The 21,448-nt window shown below is 45.4% G+C and overlaps 1 protein-coding gene across 1 annotated transcript in view; it reads left to right on the top strand.

The window, feature by feature from the left end:
• Positions 1-21,448, top strand: part of ATG4A (autophagy related 4A cysteine peptidase) — a 551,858-nt gene that overhangs the window by 455,288 nt on the left and 75,122 nt on the right. Inside the window, exon 10 of the mRNA XM_069612630.1 lies at positions 5,268-5,413. Coding sequence (XP_069468731.1) covers positions 5,268-5,413 — 146 coding nt within the window. The remainder of the gene's footprint in view (positions 1-5,267; positions 5,414-21,448) is intronic.

Here is a 21,448-nt window from a genome sequence, read left to right as displayed (position 1 = left end):
TGTATTAGCAATATTGATTGTCTGATTTTGACCTTTTATGATTTCAGTCCAGACTCATGCTAGTCTCTGAATATATATCCATTTCATGGTATCTGGGATCTAGATCACTTCGTTTTCATTGTTTACCTCATATTAGGTGCTGTTATGTTGTTTTTTCTTCATTATGTTGGTTATAATGTTTGTATATTCTTGTACTATCTACCTCATTTGACTATTGTTTTATTTTCCTGATTTTTTCTGTTACCCTAAAACCTATGATGCAATAAAAACATTGGGCCTCATTATGAGTTTGCTGGTACAGTAACAACAGTACCGGTAAGCTTGCCAGAACCGTTGTTACCGTAGCAGCAAACTACGAGGTCTGTTTGCGGGTGCCTTTATCCGCCCACCAGGTCTGTCCTGGTGGGTGGATCGACACCCACGAGCAGACCGTGTCGGATGCACCGGCACCATTCACAAATGGTGCCGGTGCATCCGGCCTCTCCATTCCCATTGAGTCCAATGGGACTCAATGGGAATGGGGAGTCATTTTTTCCGGCGCCCGGGAATTCGGCAATTACCGAGTCCTGCAGGGCCGAAATTCCGGCAGGGCAAGGCTACCGCTGGTTATTAGGCAAAGTTTGAATGCAGTACCCTCTGGGAACACCACAAGCAACTATGACTACAGGTGTATGCAAAACCAACCTTTGGTATAGGTCTGTACTACACAGTTTTGGTAGCGTGTTGAGCAGCTAGGCTTATCTGAAGAGGGAATGTGAGCTGCAATGATGTTATACAGAGGTCTACAATCACAGGTGTTCAAATAAACTCTTAAACGCAAGGTTTCTTAGTTAAACACTTATTAATTTATTAACCAGTCAGTTTATAAAACATTCAATAGAAGGAGGCAATTATATATAACACACAAATGTACTTCAATACTGTACACTCTAGTTTCTGAATCAGATAAGACCCCTTTTGGGATGGCCCACAGAAACAACCTACAATCATAGTTAACTTTAGTAACAAGGGTGCTGGGGACATGTATCTCTTACTGTGAACATTCAGAATACTTTTCAAGATGAGCAAAAGGCAAAGGTTATTAGAAAATGGAAGGTTACAAGTATACTTTTAGACAGTGAAAATATTTAGAATTCACCAGAAGATTCAATTCAATAGTCTAGGCCAAAGTCAATGGGCTATAGTCTTGATAAAATAAAGCAGTTCTGGTAGTTAAATGGAAAAGTCTCTGCATAAGTTCTTAGGAGAAGTTTAAAGCAAGAAGAATCATATGTTGGGTCACAAGCTGATTAGGCCTGTGAATTAAGTTTCAAGCACTTTCACCGCGAGAGTTAAGTACTCTGTCTGGTTTTACAGTACCTTACAAGAGCCAGCTGGTGAGTTATGTTCCTGGCAGTTCCTGCAGATCTCGCTGTTCCTGAGTGAGCCTCAGTTGTGGGGACAAGAGGGAGGACGTCGGGGGTCTCCTGCACTGCACTTGAACAGTCAAAAAGCTTGGCAAAACTTCAATTCCAGTGGCTGTAAGTCAAGCACACAAACTGGTGTCCTTCTCCCTGGTTATTCAGTCTCCTGCAGCACTCTGAGGAAATTTCAACCAGCTCTGAGATCAGTGTCCAGGTGGCTTACTATTGAGTTGATTGGTCTCACTAACTCAAAGGGCGAAGTCATCCTTGCAGGGGCTTCTCTGTCGATACGAAAATGGCAAGTAGGCACTGCAGCAGGGCTTCACCGGGCAAACCAATGGTCCAGGAGTTGCAGCAGGCATCCTCTTCAAGTTCTTCTTCGGTTCCTTCCTCCAGTGGTCGACTCTGCCTTCCAAGCCAAGAGACTTGCCTTTTATTCAGTTCTCTCCCATTCATTCCAGCCTAGCTGTCACTCACCCAGCAGGGTGGCTTTCCTTCCGGACAGTCAGCCTGCCAATCACCACAGAGTGCATTTGGGTCTCCTAGGAGACTAAGCACAGGGAGTTTCGGACACCTCCCTCACTTCCTGCCCACCCCAGACACTCGGGTACCAGAGGCGGCCTTCACTCCTGAAGCCCGCCAAAGTCGAATGAACAAAGAGACCAAACCTGGTTAGGCATGCAGAGAAAAACTCTAGAAGGACTTTCCACAAAGAATTGGAGAAAAAAGAAGACCGGGACCTGTTTTAACAAAGGGGGCTCAGATGCCATCTTGAGAAACATGGCTGCCCTGATTTAACGTTACTGGAGCTACGAATAGCTCACGGTCTGGAAAAATCATGGCAGTTTGTTGTAAAACCCCTGCCACCAGCCATTCCGAGAGGAAAGGGTAACATTTGACTGCTACATGAGTATCTAGATACGGGATACTAAGTAACCCCTCCAGCACTCTATTGTAAGATAGGGTGTACTGGGTCTAGGAATTTAAAGACTATTAAAGTCAATTTCACTTTACTTACTCTGGGAAACAGTATTTTATCCCAGAGAAGGTATTTAAACCTTGGGAAAGCCTGAAGAGACTTCCCTGTGACACTGCACTGAGTGTGCTGTGTGACACAAATGAAAAAAGATGATGCCTATGGAGTTGGTTAGACTCCGTAATCAAAAGAAACAAACACAGAAAACAGATATAATTAAAGGTACAAAGTCCCAGAGTTCAGCAAAAGAGCTGGGGGTCTCTAAGGTAGAGAGGAATTGGCACATTTATGAGAATTCTTCCTAACACTGGTCTCATAAGGAGGCCCATTGTGCTTGTTTACCAATTATATTGTTGCATTAATTGCTTCATTTGAGTTACGTTTATGTAAGATTTATTTGTGATTTTTTTACATTTGTTTAGACAACATTGTGAGAGGTGAGGTTATGGCCCAGCTAATTTTTTAGCAAATTATACTGAGAATAAATTGCCAATAATACCTGTTGGGAATGACCTCTTATGTAACTATCTTATCAAATGAAGCCATGTCATCCCACCGGTGGCCATCTCCTCCCATGTAATCCTCCCTTGTAAAGCCATCCTTAGGGTCAGGACCAGGTAGAGGCTGCCATCCCCTGGCCACATGGGAGGAGACTACTGCTAGGGAATCCGTGATGACTCCATTGGGTTCATCACACAGAGGAATGTCTACTGAGGTCCCCCTGCAGATACTTTTCATTTATGATAAGCTACTCATAATACCCGTTTGAGTACCCCATGTTCTCCTTATGTGAGATTTCTCACTCCAAGTGTATTGGTGGGATGGTCGGTGGCTGGTAGATGTGTTATCTTAACTACACCATCATGTAGTCTTTTTACCATGTTTATAGCAAGATGCCCAGATAGTGCTTTAAATATCCTACACCCCAGCCATTTTATTGTGTGGTCTTTCTTTATGTGTTTGGACCATTAGGGAGGGTCAAAATGGTGGTTTCTGCCTACAAAGGCTCTGTTCAGATTCTATCCTGGGCACCTATCCGATAGTGAAGTTTTGGCTGGGCAGGCTTGATTGATAGTGGCAGAAACCTTCAATGGGCATTAATGCTTATTTAAGGGCTGGGGTAGCTGACAGCCTTGTGTGTTCTGTCTGTATCTGCCATTGCTTCTGATCAGATCCTACCTGGAACCATCTCCTTGTAACTACGAGGGAGGATTCTTTCCTGATATTCGTAGCTGTGGCCTGTCCTTTCTCCAATCTGCCTAAAGTAGTCCTCTGCCTCACTCTGATCAGGGGTATACAGCTGGGCCATCCTTCATTGTGGCCGTGTGTTCCTCTTTCAAAGCTCTTGCCTGCCTTCTTTTTCATCAACTAACACAGAAGTGGTCTGCTGCTGCTGATCTGAAACAGTGTGACCTATATGGCTCCTTGTGCAACACACGGGTTTGCGCCAGTGCTACTGTTCATCATTGTGGGACCGTACTGTCTGTGTAGAGTCTTAGTGACTAAGTATCTTGGTGCCTCTGAGCCCCCTCTGACATGATTGTGGTCACCACTGTGCTTCCCATAACTGCTTTTGTTGCTGATGTGTACTCCTCATTCTGGGAAACCTGGAAGGGTTCCTGCTTCATGCCTTAGTTCTGGAGCGTCTCCTTCTGGCACTCTTACTGCTGTCTAGACAGACCCAATTCTGACATCTGGAGATACTTCTCCATGCACATTCACTGGGCCTTCCTCAGAGCCCTCTTCAGTCTGGGCAGGCCTCCCCTGGTCCTATGACACCATTCTTGTTGCTGGTCCTCCTCACCAGAGTCTCTGGGTGTATAATGTCTGATGTACCCCCTTACTCAACCATTCTTCTTCTGTGGGTTTGAGTCATGCCCTGCATCCATCCTTCTTCTGGCATTTGGTTGTGTAACCTTGGTCCTGACCTCCACTGGCTTGGTCCCTCTGGGGTCTCCGCTAGATGGTTGTCATTGTTTCTGCACCTATGAGCCGTAAGTCGCATACACTTTCTTTTTCTCCATAACCGAAGCAGACCTGTTGTGTTTATCCCATCAAATTCTACTGACAAACATTATGGAGCTCTTAAAGCTGTCTAAAAGTGAAAATATAAATGACTTATTGGCTAACTGGCATTGTACATAAGTTTCCCTAGGCCGTGATGTTTTAGAACACTGCTGGTATTTATAGTACCTACCTAAGATTTTTCTGTGATAAAGAACCTTTTTTAAGTCCTTAGTAAAGTAGCTCTAATTATACTCACATAAGTAATATTTTCCTGCTGGGTGCGAAGTTTATTTGGATTTGCTTGCAGCCCTTGTATAAGCAGTTCTTGTAGAACTTGTTCTCCACTCCTACCGGTCCTTTTCAATAGTGATGCCCTGTTGGTATGTTTTGTTGTACTGACTATTGAAGTGTCCTCTGTGTAAAGCCTCTTTACTCTTTTGAAAATCATTATACCTAAATCTAGTACTTCCCGGTAAATGTATGTATCCCTCAAATGCTTTCGTTCTAATAAAGAGAATATTTCCAGTAAGTGTACTGTGCGGTCTATACTTTCTGGGCTTTTGGGCTAACGACCTGTACCTTACTACCACCTTACCCACCCTAAGAGTGAAATCATGAGCAGGTGGTAAGCTAAACTGTGCTTTTAGGTGACACGTGGGATGGGGGAGAAATATTTGAAACCATTATAAAGGAGGGACAGTAGTATTAATTTGTCTCATGTAGAGCACATGGAGGACACAAGACACTTACACCTGAGATTGCTGGGTTGTCCCTTGATACTGTGTGAAGGTTTTCCAGAGTGAAACAATGATACTTATTTATCAATTTCTTATTCAAAATGTGATACTATATTAATAATGTTAAACATTCTACTTACACAGAGGATGAGTTAATCTACCTGGACCCTCACACCACTCAAACATTTGTAGATTCCGAGGGAAACGGAATGATACATGACCAGAGCTACCACTGCCAGCGAGCGCCGCATAGAATGAAGATCCTGAACGTGGATCCTTCAGTAGCATTAGTAAGTGCATTGATGTGCCTCGTTTCTGTGTCTTTGTGTTGCTTTGGATATCTAATATGTTATTAAGAATTTATACTGCACCCATCACCACCATAGTGGTCTTACAGCTCCTAGCCTTGTCGAATAAATGATGTATTGTGACCCCCTCCTGGGTGTCATCTAACCCTAGTCTGAGGGTAAGAAAGAATACAAAATTAGGAAGGAAGGTGATAGAAGAGACAAATTAGTCGGTATACAAGCAGTTTGGTGGGAGAGAGCAGTTTGGAAATATGGTTGTGATACCTGTGATGCATGGGTCTTAATTGTAGAGTTTTTGTCGGGTAAGCATGTGAGAGAGTACATGGAACGCGAAGCACCGTTAAGGAGAAGGTTTTGCTGTGATGGCAATTTCTAGTCCAGTCGATGCATGGTACTAGAGGTAGTTAGTAGGTAGTGTGAGGAATATGAGGGCGTTCTCACATCTTCCCCCAATATATTCTCCCCCAGGTGGCCAGGGAAAGGCCATCACTATCGTATCCTGACCCTGGGGGTGGATATGTGAGGGAGGACTATCTGGGTGGAGGAGAATTGGGGAGAGGTGATGAGGTACCCTTAGATGAGACACAGTATCCCCTTTTCCCTCTCAAGATGTTCCCTCAATCCTCCCGACCTTTGTGAGCTACTGTAGTTCAGATCCCTCTTTACCCATTGACATTCACTCTTACAAACACCACTTTAGTGCTGGGACAAGGAAGAGGCAACAAAAAGAGACAAAAGACTCTGGAACCAACAATGTGTGGTCTAGTAGTAATAGAGCCAATCAGCGCGGCAGTATGTTTAAATACCCGCAATGCAAGAAAAAGGAGGACAGTGTCGGCTATGGCTGGTGTCGGCTATGGCTGGTGTCGGCTATGGCTGTGGATGCGAAAGGACCAAACCTCCCATGGAAGCCGTGCAGAGGGAAGAACAAGTGCTGATGTGGTGGAGCGAGGAGGCTCACTGTCAAGACCTGCGGCAAGAAAGCAGCAGGCTGCGGGGACGCCGAGAGCAGAGGAGAAGCTCTGAAGCATTCACAGATGTGGGCAAGCTGAACAAGGCTTGCCAGAGTTCTTACCCGAAACTCTGGGAGAAGTGAAGACTGCAAAAGCCAGAGGAAGCCGAAGGAACGAAAGCAAAGCAGACTTCACTGTAGACGTTGCTACGGTCCACCGCAAGAGGAACCAAAGGTGCCAGAAGAGACCTGTGAGTTCTGTGAAGTGGGAAAGGGATGTCGGGCCATATTGGAGGCGTCCTGTATAAAAACATAGCAGAAAGTGGAAAAGCCTTAACCTGGCAGGGGAAGATACCAGGTTAACTTGGGATAGCCATAGCCCGATAAGCTGAAGCAAAGTAAATGCAAATGACATTTCCAGTAGAAACAAGCACCTTTTGAATACCAATCCGAATGAAAGTAAGCATTTTGAATACTTATCTGAATGAAAGCAGTTTTGTGGAAATTTATAAATATCACAGAACTGTGTACTTTGAGAGAACAAGCGTTGGCCAGAGCCATATGAATATACGCATTGGCAAGGGCTATATGAATATAAAGGACCTGTGTGTTTTGAGAGAACAAGCATTGGCAAGAGCCACGTGAATATAAAGGAACTGTGTTTTGAGAGAACAAGCATTGGCAAGAGTATGTGAAAGTGCAACATGTGACCCGAAAGTGCAACATGTGAATGGTGGCAAACAAGTAATGGTAAAGCATCAAGAGGGTGTGAAATGAGCCTGAACCATATCCTACTGTAAGGCTTAAACAGTGGCAGCGTGCAGGTGGAGGAGAAGCAAGTTAGGTGTGTCGGTTGCGTGACCTGTAATGGGTGGACTGTGTGGTCCAACAACTGCGCCTAGACCAAGGACACCCGCCCATGGAAAAGCCACTTGAAATACCTGAAATACCTGCAACAGAGCTTGTGGGTGAATCTCAAGGAAACCTAGTGTGAACTGGAATTGAAGAATTGAACTTTATGAAATCGTTGAAAGACTTGAAGCCGTGGGGAAGGGAATCCCCTTGGTGCTTTATGAACTATTTTGAAGCCTTGGGGAAAGGAAACCCCTTTGTGCGTTGTGAACTATCTTGAATCGTGGGAAGGGAAATCCTTTCCAACCAGGAGCAGGAAGAAGCTTGTAATTGTTACTTGAACCCTCATGGCTTTGAAGCTGACATCCCTACAAATTGTATACAAATAGATGTGAGGGCAAGTATAGGTTTTGGACACAGACAGACATTTACTTTGGACATCCTGACATAGACTATCCTTAGTTTTGTTTAGGTAGGGAAATCCCACCTTAGAATGGGGCTAGCTAGGCCTTTTTCTAACCCTCCTTTTGATTTAATAAAAGTATAAATGGCAAACTTGAGTTCAGTTGTCTGTCTACTTCATGATGCCTTCACAGTAGAAACAACTTTTGCCTTTTATAGAAGTTGTGCTTGTGCAGAAGTACGTAGTAACACCTTTTTTTCTCACATAAACGGATTGTTTTTAATTATTTTCAAAAGAAAATACTAAAGGCATGAAATGAATTTTATTCATGCATAATGGTGCCCATTCAATCAACATTAACTCATAACAAATAAATGCTGATTCCATCATTTAACAAACCTTATTTGACCAGTCACAACCTGTCTCTTTCAATCTCACTCAAAACTCAGTTCTGCGCCATAAGACACTCAAGATTTCATCCATTAAAACAGCACTTTTTGTTTTTAAACCGTTTTAAAACATTTCCCATAAGCGAAGAATCATCTTTAGGAATTGTGCTATTATGTACTAGTGCATAAAACACTCCCCAATATGTCCTACAATTCACACAATTACAACATTTTATGTGTGAAATTGCTTTGTTTCCTTACAAGGAGGTACTGTTTTAAAGTGATGCAAATAGAAGCTTTTTTTGACACTGCTGCATTTTGGCACTAAGGTGCAAGCCAAGTACCAGTAAAGGCAGAATGTGTTCATGTCGATTAGGAGAAAAAGGTATAAATAGCAGGGAGGCAGGAATGAGTGCGGGTAGAAGTGGTAAGGGATGGGATGCAGTGGCAGTGGCATGGAGTCGAGGTGGCCTTTTAGAAGTAGTTTAAAAAAATTGAGAAAAGAGGCATTGGTGTGGTGCAGCCTAAACACTACAAAGCAGATAGTAAAATTAAAAAAAATGGAATGGAAGATTTTGCTGCCCTTTATGTTTGTTTTGAAAAGTTATGTTGCAATTGTAAAAAGAAAAAATCTGTTCTTTTCAGGATAGAAATATACATGACTTTTTGTTACTATATAAGTAATGTTTTAAAAATGCTGATTTTTAAAACTGATATAGTACACTCAGAATTACAATTCAATTATCCTACTGCCTAGGAACTATAAAAGTCAAAGTTTCCTTAGGATCTAGCAATGACAGAAAAGGACACTGAGAGCACATGCAACTATGGACGTGTGCTGTGGTGTGCACATGTCGTCCATCCCGAAAGCATGCCTCTAAGTGGCATTCGGAAGGAAGTTGCAAACTCAAAAATAGTACACTTGGACAAACAACATATATATTGATGTGTCCCCAATACTACTGAGCATATCTACAACTGATCCTCTACTGTACTGGACGTATGAGTTCTGGCCCTCTAGCTTGGGTCCTTTTCCTTCCCCTGTCACTATGGTGACGGACTTGGGTGTTAAAATCTCCAACACTCTTTCAATGTCTGATTAGGTGTCGGCCATTTGCCAATCAGGCCGTTTTAAGCTGATGGTCCTTCGTATGTTTCTTTCCTATATCCCTTCACATTTTCATGCTCCCGTAATCTCCTCCCTGATAATGAGCAGTATTGCAATACGCTCTATTTAGAACAACCCGCCTATTTAATACATCGACTACAGCTATTACAGACAGAACATAGCTGCTAGAGCAGTTACCAACCCACCTTATGGTGCTCACATGTCCCCTATCCTCTGCCAACTGCACTGGCTTCCAGTTGAGAATAGGGTGTTAATCAAGTCCCTGTGTATTGTACACAAAGCCGTCTATAAAAAGGGGGCTGAATATCTTTCTCCAGGTGAAATGGCCCCCCTATATTCCTTCTAGAGCACTTAGCTCCCAAATCTCCTTGACTATCAAAATTCCCCGGACTAATTACTCCCGTTTGGGTTGACGCTCCTTTTCCGTGGCTACATCTAAAGCCTGGAACACCCTACCTTATGCCTTGCGCGAAACTGAGGATCTTTCGATTTTTCATCGTACGCTAAAAGCGTATCTTTTCTAAAACTCTCTGATGGTAGTTTTGTTTCTTTTCTGGTTTACCTTTCTGATCAGCGCAAGATGCCTTCGGGTGAACCCTGCGTTTTACAAATTCATATAACATAACATCTTCATAAGATAACTAGAGCATTATTGTCAGGAAAGATGTCTCTTTTAGCAACTTTCCCTCCATAGTTCTATGGACACCCAAACTTGATGCGTTTGTTTTTGAACTGTCATGACTTTCTACAGAGAAGTGAAGCCATCCGCTTCACTCCCCTGGCATTTTTCTCATATTGTTTGGGGGAAAACTGATCAGTCCTTCAGACTATCAGTACTGGGTGATAAGATGGATTTCGAGAATCTGTCCTGGTGGACAGATTTTAGGAGACCAGCCTAGTTATAGGGAACAGAAGTTAACCAACCCCCAATCAAGGATGCAATGGAGAGCAGTCAAGGCGGTTCTCAGGAGAGTGTGAGAAGAAGACTCCTGCAGCCATTTCTTCAGATCAGCTTTGGAGCCAAGTATCCTGTGTAGAAGAGCAGCCGACTGAAGTCCTGCTGGACTACCTGATCTGCGCTCCAACCCTTGAACTATTCAGATCAATTAGTATCAACGCCTACTCAAGGATCTGAGCCTTCAGAAGTGTGCCTGGACCACCCGGTGGACTGACCAGCTCTCCAGTGGGTTACCTCGCTAGAATCATCTGTGTTTGCAGCCGGAATTTCGGTGGTTGCCAGCCTGTGGTGTAAGTCACCTACCTGCTGTCTTATGTGCGGTGGCTGTCGCTGGAACTCACATTACCCAGTCCTGTGAAGTGTCCTGAAGAAGTCTGCATTGGTGCTTTCTTCATTTCTCCATCACCACGGGTTGAACTCTGTTCCTGGACCTAACCGGAAGAATCCTTGCACCCACAGCTCCTTGGCACCTCTCACTGGATCCAACCTCCAGCGACAGACCCCCTCCACCCCCCAATCGACCGATTCAGTCTTCTCAGGAAATCTGAGTTAGCAGGGTAAGTAAAAGCCACGCATGTGTCTCCCCCTGCACTCAATAGGATATCATCGAGAACAAGTCTCTTTGTTTCCTTCCATTGCACTGCTTTTGTTTCGTCGCACCTGGGCATTGAAACCTGAAAGATAAGAGCATATTTTTACTTGCCAGTAACTTTTTTGCATCTCTTCTCGTGAACGTTTCACCAACACAAGTATGTTACCTGCATCAGATGCGTTCTGGGGATAAGCTTTGTGACTTTTGGGTACACCACCCCTCTCTTCATAGGGATTGGACTTCTGAAGCTAGGGCACTGTTAGAGAGATGTATCAGTGTTATGCGTAATCCCCTCTCCTAGTGAGACCCCCAGCACGTTTTGCTGGACGTCTGGACCGTTTTCTTTCTCTCCTGAATGAGGGGAGCCTTTTCCCCCTCATTCATTCTTATTTGCTGTGACTTTTGAGCACTCTGTTCTTTTGTTTTACCTCATTCTTCAGAGTCTTGCTTTCCTCCATATCTCTTAAATGCATCTGTGTTACACCTTTGCAGCACCCAGCACCCTTTTGGTTCTCCTTTTTATATTAATTCATTTTCCCTAAGAACTACTGTTCTTAAGGAAAGTTGGATACTTAGTATTGTTCCTAAAACTTTAACCTATGAGAGATTTGCACACACCGCCTTACATGGAGTGCTATGGGGATACCTAGTATGCCCCTTCTCTCTGCTTCTTTGACCCTTTGGTTACAGTGAAAACCCTTTAATTATTGCTGATGGCAGTTCTGTAGCAACTTCTGTGCTATTTTCTACCGCAGACTGTATTCACAGTGTCAGTTATGCACAAAAGGGTCACGTATGTTGTAACATGGTGGCTCCTTTCTTTTGTTCGTCAGTTCTTGTGTGGTTGTCCTTTGTTAGACCTTCTACCATTTTGGGAGGAGGTCTGTGTGTGTTTTGCCTCTGGCGGGAACCCTTGGGTGTCCCTGTCTAGGCTCCAGTGTGTCTGTGAAGGCAGGAAGCAGGGGAGGAGTTTTAACACTTCCCTGTCCTTTGCCAGAATGCCTGAATGGAACCAGTTCCCACTGGGGGGCTAGCTGTCCTGATTGGACAGCCACCCACCCCATTCTGTAAACGGCAGGGAGAGTTTTCAGAGGAGTGAATGGGAAATCCAAATAAAAGGTGAGGTTCCAGAGGCAGAAGGCAAGTCGACCACTGAGAACAGATAATCCGAAGCTGAACACGACCAGAGACGTCTGCAGACCCTTCCATTAACCGTGAAACGACCACTGCTGTCCTGACCCGTTTTCTTATTCACAGAGGAGCTTCGAAGAGGACAACTCCTTCCCTTTGGCTGGTGCGCCCAACCAGCCCCAAGACGAACTGCAGTTCGAGCCATCTCCCGAGGTGCTGTGACCTTTTAGGGCTGCAAACCGCAAATATCAGGGGACCTCCGACCCATTTGCAGTGCAACGTCTTTGCATGGACGAATCCGCCCAGTTGGACCTGGACCTCCAGAGGCATAATCCCACTCATCCAAGTCCCCTCAGCAGAGTGCAGGACATGAAGAACCGAGGAAGATCAACCAAGTGATAAAAGTACTTTGAGCTGACAAAAAGGCACCAAAACCGCAGACCCGCATGGGAGACTGAAGAAATTATTGCTGAGGGTCCTTTCTCGCGACTGCTGCTGTAATATCCCATTCCATGTCCTTCCTTTCTTCACCAGAGTGAGGAATCGGGGGAACCGGGTCCGTCGCTGCTGCACAGGAAAGAATCCAGCTGCATTTGTTTCTTCTAACCTAAGGTACCGTGGAGCTTAAGGTAGAGCTACCTCAAGCGGAAGAGTCGCTCCATTGTGACTGGAGTGCGTTACAAGGTGTTTGGGTGTCCACCCATACCTCTTGCCCCGGCTTCCCAGCTTGTGTTCTATTAGGGTGTCCTTTGCAGGGTCCCTATACATTGTGTTATTGTGCTAAAGTATTTGTGACTAAAGTACCCTGAGAATCCATGCCTTTTCCGCTGCTGCATAAGACGTTTGTTCCACTCCTACACTGACTTTGATGAACTTGTATAGTTAGGGATTGTACTACGAAAGTATTAGAAGCCTTGACAAGTGTTACTAGAAAGTAAAGTGCTGCTATAGTGTTGAATAACCCTTCTTTTCCTTCCTTCTTTTACAGACTTTAGCTGTGTGACCTGATAAAGGAATGAACCTATTATTTCTCTGTAACAAATGATGTGGGTGTGTGGCACTACAAGTTATACGGTATAACTGTCATTAGTGTCATTTTCTGTAACAATTGTAAGCACAAGCAAATACTATTGAAGCAGTCACCATTGTAAAGTATTGTTGATATTTCCTATGTGTATTGGTTAGTCTAAAAGAGTATTTACTTACCTGTCTTGTGTATCATTTCCCATTATGGAGGCAGGTGAGTGGAGCAGCGATGCGCGGCGCCCATTTTGGGCCAAAAACACTTGAAAAAGTGTCTGCATTCCCTACGAGCCCCAGCCACCATTTCCTGGTCTCTCCCCCTCCAACCCGCCTCCCATCCCGCCCACGGGCAGTGATTGGCTGCCTAGCGTGCAGCATCGGGGCCCAACGCTCGCATGCTCCCACCAGCTCCATTTCCCATTATGGAGGCAGGTGAGTGGAGCAGCGATGCGCGGCGCCCATTTTTGGGCCAAAAACACTTGAAAAAGTGTCTGCATTCCCTACGAGCCCCAGCCACCATTTCCTGGTCTCTCCCCCTCCAACCCGCCTCCCATCCCGCCCACGGGCAGTGATTGGCTGCCTAGCGTGCAGCATCGGGGCCCAACGCTCGCATGCTCCCACCAGCTCCATTTCCCATTATGGAGGCAGGTGAGTGGAGCAGCGATGCGCGGCGCCCATTTTTGGGCCAAAAACACTTGAAAAAGTGTCTGCATTCCCTACGAGCCCCAGCCACTACTTCCTGGTCTCTCCCCCTCCAACCCGCCTCCCATCCCGCCCACGGACAGTGATTGGCTGTCCCTCATCTCATAACCAGCCCTCCCAGGGCAGCCCTCTGCCCGGCAGCCCCTGCGGCTAAGGGCAGCTCCCACTAGGGCGGCTCCAGAGAGTGTCTGCAGGTGTCAGCAGGGGAAGCCAATGAAGCCACCAGACACCAACAAAACTGTAAGTGCTGGCATGGGTGGGGAGTAGAGCAATTACTCTACTCCAGAAAGCTCCTGCCACTCTAATTTACCTTTCAATGGCCTGCAGTATAATGTTAACCAGTACCACACCCCGAGAGAACCACAAAGATTAGCCTGCACCAAATCTAACACTGCACTTAGATGGTACTCTCAACCTTAACCCGCATCGCATCTAGGTAGAAATAATGATTGTTAGCATATGCCACACTTAGATGAATCTCAAGTTTAGTCTGCGCCAAATCTAGACAGAAATGTAATTGTCAGCAAAACCGCACCTAGATGGCATTTCAGAAATGTGATTGTTAGCATATGTGATTCCTAGCATGCACCACAATTAGAATTATGAACCTAGCTTGCGCAGCATCTAGATAGAAATGTGACTCTAAGAAAAGCTGCATTGAGAAGTGTACCCAATTGCCTATGTGTATTTAGAAGTTGTGCCCAATAGCCTCTCTGAGAAAGTTGCATTTAGAAGTTGTGCCCAATGGCCTCTCTGAGAAAGTTGCATTTAGAAGTTGTGCCCAATAGCCTCTCTGAGAAATGTTGCTTTTAGAAGTTTACCCAATAGCCTATGTGTATATAGAAGTTGCGCCCAATAGCCTCTATGTATTTAGAAGTTGTGCCCAATAGCCTCTCACCTACCACTGAGAAAAGTTGCATTTAGAAGTGTACCCAATAGCCTCTCTGAGAAAAATTGCATTAAGAAGTGTACCCAATAACGTATGCGTATTTAGAAGTTGTGCCCAATAGCCTCTCTGAGAAACGTTGCATCTAGAAGTGTACCCAATAGCCTGTGTATTTAGAAGTTGTGCCCAATAGCCTCTGAGAAAGTTGCATTTAGAAGTTGTGCCCAATAGCCTCTGAGAAAGTTGCATTTAGAAGTTGTGTCCAATAGCCTCTCTGAAAAAAAGTTGCTTTTAGAAGTTGTGCCCAATAGCCTCTATGTATTTAGAAGTGTACCCAATAGCTTCTCTGAGAAAAGTTGCAATAAGAAGTGTACCCAATAGCCTATGTGTATTTAGAAGTTGTGCCAATAGCCTTTCTGAGAAAAGTTGCATTTAGAAGCGTATCAAACAGCCTATGTGTATTTAGAAGTGTAGCTGGTTCCAGTATGGTCTGGAATGCAGGGAACGTTTGGAAGAGCATGTAAACCCACCATATCACACCCCACGCTTACTCTCTCCTCTACATCACCACTCAAATAGAACACAGAGATACTATGACACCATTCGGTATAACTGTTCTCATACCAACACTTCTCGCTCACTCCCCATCACTCTAAGTAAACACCGCTGGTTACACACCCCCCAGCCAGGCGTTCTCCTCAGGCCTAACGCAGCCACAGTCGGTCTGGATAAATCCTGCCAGAACTAACACATACCCCTGACATCAACCACCACACCTACCGCTAAGAAGCAGCTATTTCACGAATAACGCACCAGCTGCACACATACCCGGTGCGCACACGCGCCGTTTGACCCTCCCCACTCTCTCTACTGACTTGAACTTCGGTTCCCAAGGGCGTTCAACCTACCAGCGCCTTCAGACCATACCAATGGTATATAAGGCGCTATATAAGTGCAAAATAACAATAACAATAACAATATATAAAATAAATAGCTTTCAGTGTGTAAGAGTTTCTATTGTATTTACTGGGTTCAGTGTACTTTTATTCCAAGGGATAGTTTTATAGAGTCTTACCTCCAAGTGGACTTTGGGAAACCCCCTGTAATGTAAGCAATACCTTTTTCCCTACAGTACCTTAGGATTGAAGAAGATGTTGTGGCTGATTCTCTTCAATGTGGCTGTGCTGGACCCGATTTTTGGATTCCTTGGTCTGGTGACGAAAGGCAGGACAATGGACAGGATCTCTCAGCAGAAGTCTGGAGATAGGACCTCTGGCACGGCTTCCATAAACTTCTTGGGTGTGGATTTGGCACCTTTCCTGCAGCCACCAACAAAGGACGAGATTTGCCCGGTCAATGTTCTTCGCTTCTCACAGTCCCACACTCTGCTGAGGGGGTATGGGCGAGTTGGATCGGATCTCCGGAGTGTGCTTGAGGGCTCAGGAAAGATTTGGACGAGTTTGGCCTTTCCATGATGCAGGTCTCCTGGTATTGGGGTTTCTCTGCTCTGGAAACTCACAGGACCTCAGGAGATTGCTCAAAACAAAGTTTGTCTTGGGATTGGTTGTTTCCACCAGTCAAAGGGAAGGAGTCGTCCTCTTCAGAGTTCTTCTGTCGCACAGAAAACGAGGTCAGGACAGCAGTGGTCGCTTCAGTGTTTCAAAGGGTAGGCAGGAGTCTCTGGTTGCCTTCTTCTTCGGTTACTTCATCTTCCAGTGGTTGACTTGCTTTACACTCGGGAAGCCTCACCTTGTATACCGTTCCAGCATTCACTCCTCTGCAGTTTTCCTCATCAGTTTACAGAAAAGGGTGTTTGGCTGTCCAATCAGGACAGCCAGACCCCAGTGGGAGCTGGTCCTACTCAGGGACTCTAGCAAACAAAGGACAGGGGTTGGAAAACTCCTCCCCCACTTCCTGCCTGCCCAGATACTCTGGAGCCTAGGCGGGGACACCCAAGGGTTCCCGCCAAAGGCAAAACTCACACACAGGTCTCCCCCCCCCCAGAATGGTAGAAGAAGGGCTGACCAAGGCAACCACCCTAGTAATGGTGAAAAAAGAAGGGAGCTCCTGAGTTGGTACTCCGGTGGCCATATTGTGCACCACTAAGGCTATGGACTTAGCCTGCATTAGAAAAATCACACAATTGTTGGTAGGACATGTCCACTGCCACCAGCCATAACTAGGAGTTTGTCTATGTGACCTAAAGAAGGGGGATATTAAGTATCACTGCACATAAGGTTGTGTGTGCCAATCTCTCAGACTATCACGTTTTGGGAGAGATACTAAGTATCTCTTGTTAGGGAGAATTCTCAGACATGTGTTAATTCCCTTCTACCTTAGAGACCCCCAGCTCTTTTTGCTGGATTTAAAGACTTTTTATCTCACATATCATTTTAATGTGATTTATTCTCTGTGTTTCTTCTGACTTTGGAGTCTGACAAACTCCATAGGCATCATCTTTGCATTGTGACACACAGCACCTTCAGTGCAGAGGCACAGGGAAGTCTTAGATTTACCAAAGGTTGAAATACCTTCTCTTGCTGAAACTACTGTTTCCAAGAGCAGTGAAGTGAAATTGACTTTACTTACAATTTGTAACTTTCTAGACACAGCACACACTATCTTATCATAGGGTGCTGGAGGGGTTACTTTGTATCTCCTTTGTGTAATTTCGCATGTAACAGTTTTATGTTACCCTTTCTACAATTAATGGCTGGTGGCAGTGGCTTACTTTTTACCACCATTGTGTGTTTTTACCACAGGCTGCGTTCACAGCCACGGTAAGGCACGCATGGGTCCCCATTTCGTCAAAATGGCCCAGTCTTCTTCTTTCGCCATTTCTTGTCGGAAAGGTCCTTCTTGAGATCTACTCTGCACGCCAAACCAGGTCCCTTTGTTCGTTTTGTCTTTGGCGGGATTCACAAGTGAAGCCTGCCTCTGGCTCCAGTATGTCTGGCAGGGCAGGAAGTGGGGGAGGTGCCCGAACTCCCTGTGCTTAATCCCCTTGGTTACAGGAATGCACCCAAAGGTGATTGTCCGGCTAGCTGTCCGGCAAGGACAGCCACTCTGCTGTGTGATTGACAGCTAGGCAGGAATGAATGAAGAAACCTGCATAAAAGGTGAGGCTTTTTGGCTAGGAAGGCAGAGTCGACCACTGGACGAAGGAATCCGAAGAAGAACTTGTAAGAGACGCCTGCTGCAACTACAGGACCATTGGTTTGCCCGATGAAGCCCTGCTGCTGTGCTGAAGCTCCGAATTCGCCTCGAATAGAGAAGCCCTGCAAGGATGACTTCTCCCTTTGAGTTGGTGGGACCAATCAACTCCATAGTAAGCCCATCTGGTCATCCTCTCGAAGCTGGTTGTATTGCTGCTGCTGCTGCTGCTGGAACCGAAGTGCCAGGGAGAGGAACACCAGATTGTGTGCATTGCTTTTAAGTCAGACCCGAGCGCTAGGAAGATCCTCCGGACTTCCCTGATGCAGGTCTGACCAAGCCTGATCCACCTCAACAAAGTGCTGGACCCCAGAAGCAAGGAAAGTCTGAAGTGGTATCTAAGAACCGCAGTGTTGCCATTTGCTGTCAGACACGAGGAGCTGATACACTGAAGAACCGCTGAATCAAAGTTTGCCCATTGCTGTATCTGACCTTCCCATTGCAGAGCAGGAGTCCCCAGACGTCCTCCCTGTTGTCCCCACGACTGAGGCTCAGGAACAACAGGAACTGCAGAGCTGTACAGGAACAGAAGCCAGCTGGAACCATTTCTTCTAACCAGAGGTACTGAAAAGTCTATGAACTTACCTCTTGTTCTGTAGCCTTACTTGCTCTCAGTTGAGACCTCTCTTGGTTACCTTGCAGAATTGCTAAAGCTTTGCCCCTCACAAGCCTCCCAGCTTGTGGCCCTTCAAGTGTTCTATTTTCTACAAACATTTCTAAAAACATTGTGCAAGACTTTTTACCTACCTGCAAAGAAGATCTTCAAATCCCCATGACATTGTGAAATTAACATTGGCTGTCCTGGCTCCCTGAGAGACTTTTCTTTACCTCTAACTTTGTGCTTTGGCCTTTCCCCAGGAAAGGGTTAATTTACTCTGCTGTGGCAGGTTTTTAAAAGTACTTACCAGTCTGTGAATGATTTATTAACCTGTGTTTTATTCCTCTATTCTATCTTTTCCACCAAACTCCGTATCGCTATAAATGTACCAGTGATAAATCAATGTCCACAGTTTCCTAGCTATCTAAGTCACCTAAGGTTGTAGGAAGTGTCTCTGTGCCATCCCCAATGAGTGTCATATGATTTAGAGAAACAGAGTATGTGTTTGAAGTGTATTATAAGTGTTATCTATATATTGCGCCCTTCTGAAGAAGGCTTATACAACTGACTGAAATAAATTAAAACAATTTTTATCAAGAAACCTTGAGTAAGTTTTTATTTGAATAACTGCTACTGTGAAACTCTTGTCACATTACTGCTCACATTGACCCCTCTTCAGATAAGCCTGGCTGCTCAGCCACACTACCAACCTGTGTAGTTCAGACTTATACCAAAGGTTGGGTCCCTATTGCCAGGAAGTCAAGGCTATTGTAGTACACACAAAGGGTACTGCATACAATGTTGCCTAAAATCTCTCTATCCTTAAGGACTGTAGTTACTCTACGATATAGAAAAGAATCTCAAAGGAGGACCCTAGGGGTCCCCAGCAACGCTGCCCTTAAGGAGCTGTGTGCTGCAGTAGTAAAATACAGATAGATGCCTTAGTTATGGAGGAAAAATAGATGGCATAGGACAGTAAAATACAAAGGAAAGACTTCCAAAAGACAGAGCCCATAAAAATGAATACGTGGGAAAAGGCTCCACTCATTCAGGATTAAAGAAAGGCCCAGAATTCCAGCTTAAAGTGCTGGGTAGTCTCACTAGGCGCGGGGATGAAGCATAAACATGATACACTCCCTAGCAGATTCCATACCCCAAGACTCACTTGGGCACTCATCGGCAGATGGGCTAGTGGGCATAGTAAGCAAGAAGAGCTAGAGAGGTGTCCTCCTGTCACCTCTCTCATCTCAGGATAACCTCCCTGGCCTTGTTCCTCTTCCCACCATCTGGCACACAGGACACATTCCTACTCTGTCTAGAAGAATTCTCCCCACCTTGTGCTCTGTCTCTTCTTCGCTACTGGCTGTTCCCAGCTTTCATCTGTATCTCCTTGCCTTTTACCTCCCCATATTTCTCCTCTCTCACTGCCACCACATGTTCTGTGCCACCTTCACAATCTGCTGTTACAAGCACTAAAACCTCTCCTCTGCTATCCCCTCCAGTTACAATTTCCAACTCCTCTGTACCATTCTCACCACCACTTTTGCTAGTTGTTGTTACCGCCTCCATCTCTTCTATCTCACTCTCACCACCTGGTGTTACTACCTCCTGATTATCACTTTGGTTTTTGAATGTTGCTCCCTCCACCTTTCCCTTAAGTCTCACCACCACCTCCTGCCCTTTTGATCTTGCCACTGTTTTCCCACCTCCTCCACCACCCTTTCTTTTACCACCTCCTCCTGCATCCTTGATCTTCCTACCATCTTCTTCACCCTGGATCTTACCACTTCCTTTCTCAGTCATTTTGCTCTCACAACCTCCTCCTATTCGCTACTGTTGCCACCTGTTCAACCTCCTCACTATCTTCATCCTCTACTCTTTCTTGCACTCTCCATTCTCCAGCTACTGCAAACTTGAGCCACCTTCTCCTCCAACCCACCCTGGCAGTTTGGTGTCTCTGGCTCTATATTCTTCCCCCTGATTTGAGCTCCTGGTTGGTGGCTGCACCAGTGCTGGCAATTGGGCCTTAGATGGGAGTGACTACTGCTCCTTCTGGAACCAGGTCTAACTTTGGGGTGCAGGAACATGCCCAAGTCTTCATTTGTCCTGTCCGCTATATTGAATTTCTCTCTCCCTTTCCCTCCCTTTCCAGACCCTCACTACAACTGCCTTTGCAGAACCCGGTTCTTCTGTACTTTCAGCATGCATGTAGATTGCAAGCTGAAAACATTTGTGGTAAGCTTTCTGAATTCTCTGAAGGTGCAGATAATTGTAGTTTGTGTGGTATAGGCACCATCGTTTCCACAGCAAGGAAACCCTGTGTATCAAAGGAAGAACCTGTGGTTAGAGAACTGCAAACTTGTAAAGTGCACAGGTTTCTCTAACTCATTGAGCGTCTCTCTGGAGCCTGCAAATAGCTTCTCTGTTACCGAGATTAAAGAAAAGGCAACCTCCACTCACACACCAACCTACCTAGCTGCAAAACTCTGTAGCGTAGGTGGGTCATGCTCCGCCAGAAACCAGGCTGCTGCTATGATTGAGACAAAAGACAAAACTGGCATGTAAGGATAAAAAGAGAAAACATGCCTTCTCTTGCCATGTCCTTGGCTCCTGGAACACCATCACAAGGGCAATCGAGACAACACCAATGCCTTTGCAGTTCAGTAAGAAACTCAAGACCTTGCTCTTCCGTCAGTACCGAGGTGACACTATGGATCCTTGTGTTCCTGCAACACATCCCACCTCATTAGCCAGAACATCCAGTGCCACATATTGTTACCCTCTTCAACAAGACGTGTACAGCCCTCCGTTGCTCTGTAGCTAGGTTGGCCCGATATAAGACCCAGTTCCCAAAAATGCAAATTTGCAACATTGTATCAGGAGTATGAAATTGCCTTCTGATGAAACAAAGCATTTCCATTTCACCACTGGAGGTTATTTTCCATTTAGAAACCACTTCAGGCTCTGTCAGTTCTGGAGGGGGTGCATTAGAATTGTCTTACATGGCCTAGGTAGAGTATGGGAAAAGGTAGAATCTAACAATACTGTCCCGCTTGGAACTACGTGAGGATTAGGGCGTGTCCCGTTCACCAGGACTGCCCTGCCAAGTAGCACTGTGACTGTCACATGCTGTGTGACCAAGGAAGTTGGATGAATCCAGCGGAATAATCATGGATTCCCTGGCAGTCA

Source organism: Ambystoma mexicanum, chromosome 5p, assembly GCF_040938575.1.
Source record: "Ambystoma mexicanum isolate Mex_15411 chromosome 5p, UKY_AmexF1_1, whole genome shotgun sequence".
Classification (NCBI taxonomy): domain Eukaryota; kingdom Metazoa; phylum Chordata; class Amphibia; order Caudata; family Ambystomatidae; genus Ambystoma; species Ambystoma mexicanum.
The sequence above is the reverse complement of the archived record's forward strand: the minus strand, read 5'-3'. Positions and strand labels throughout refer to the sequence as shown.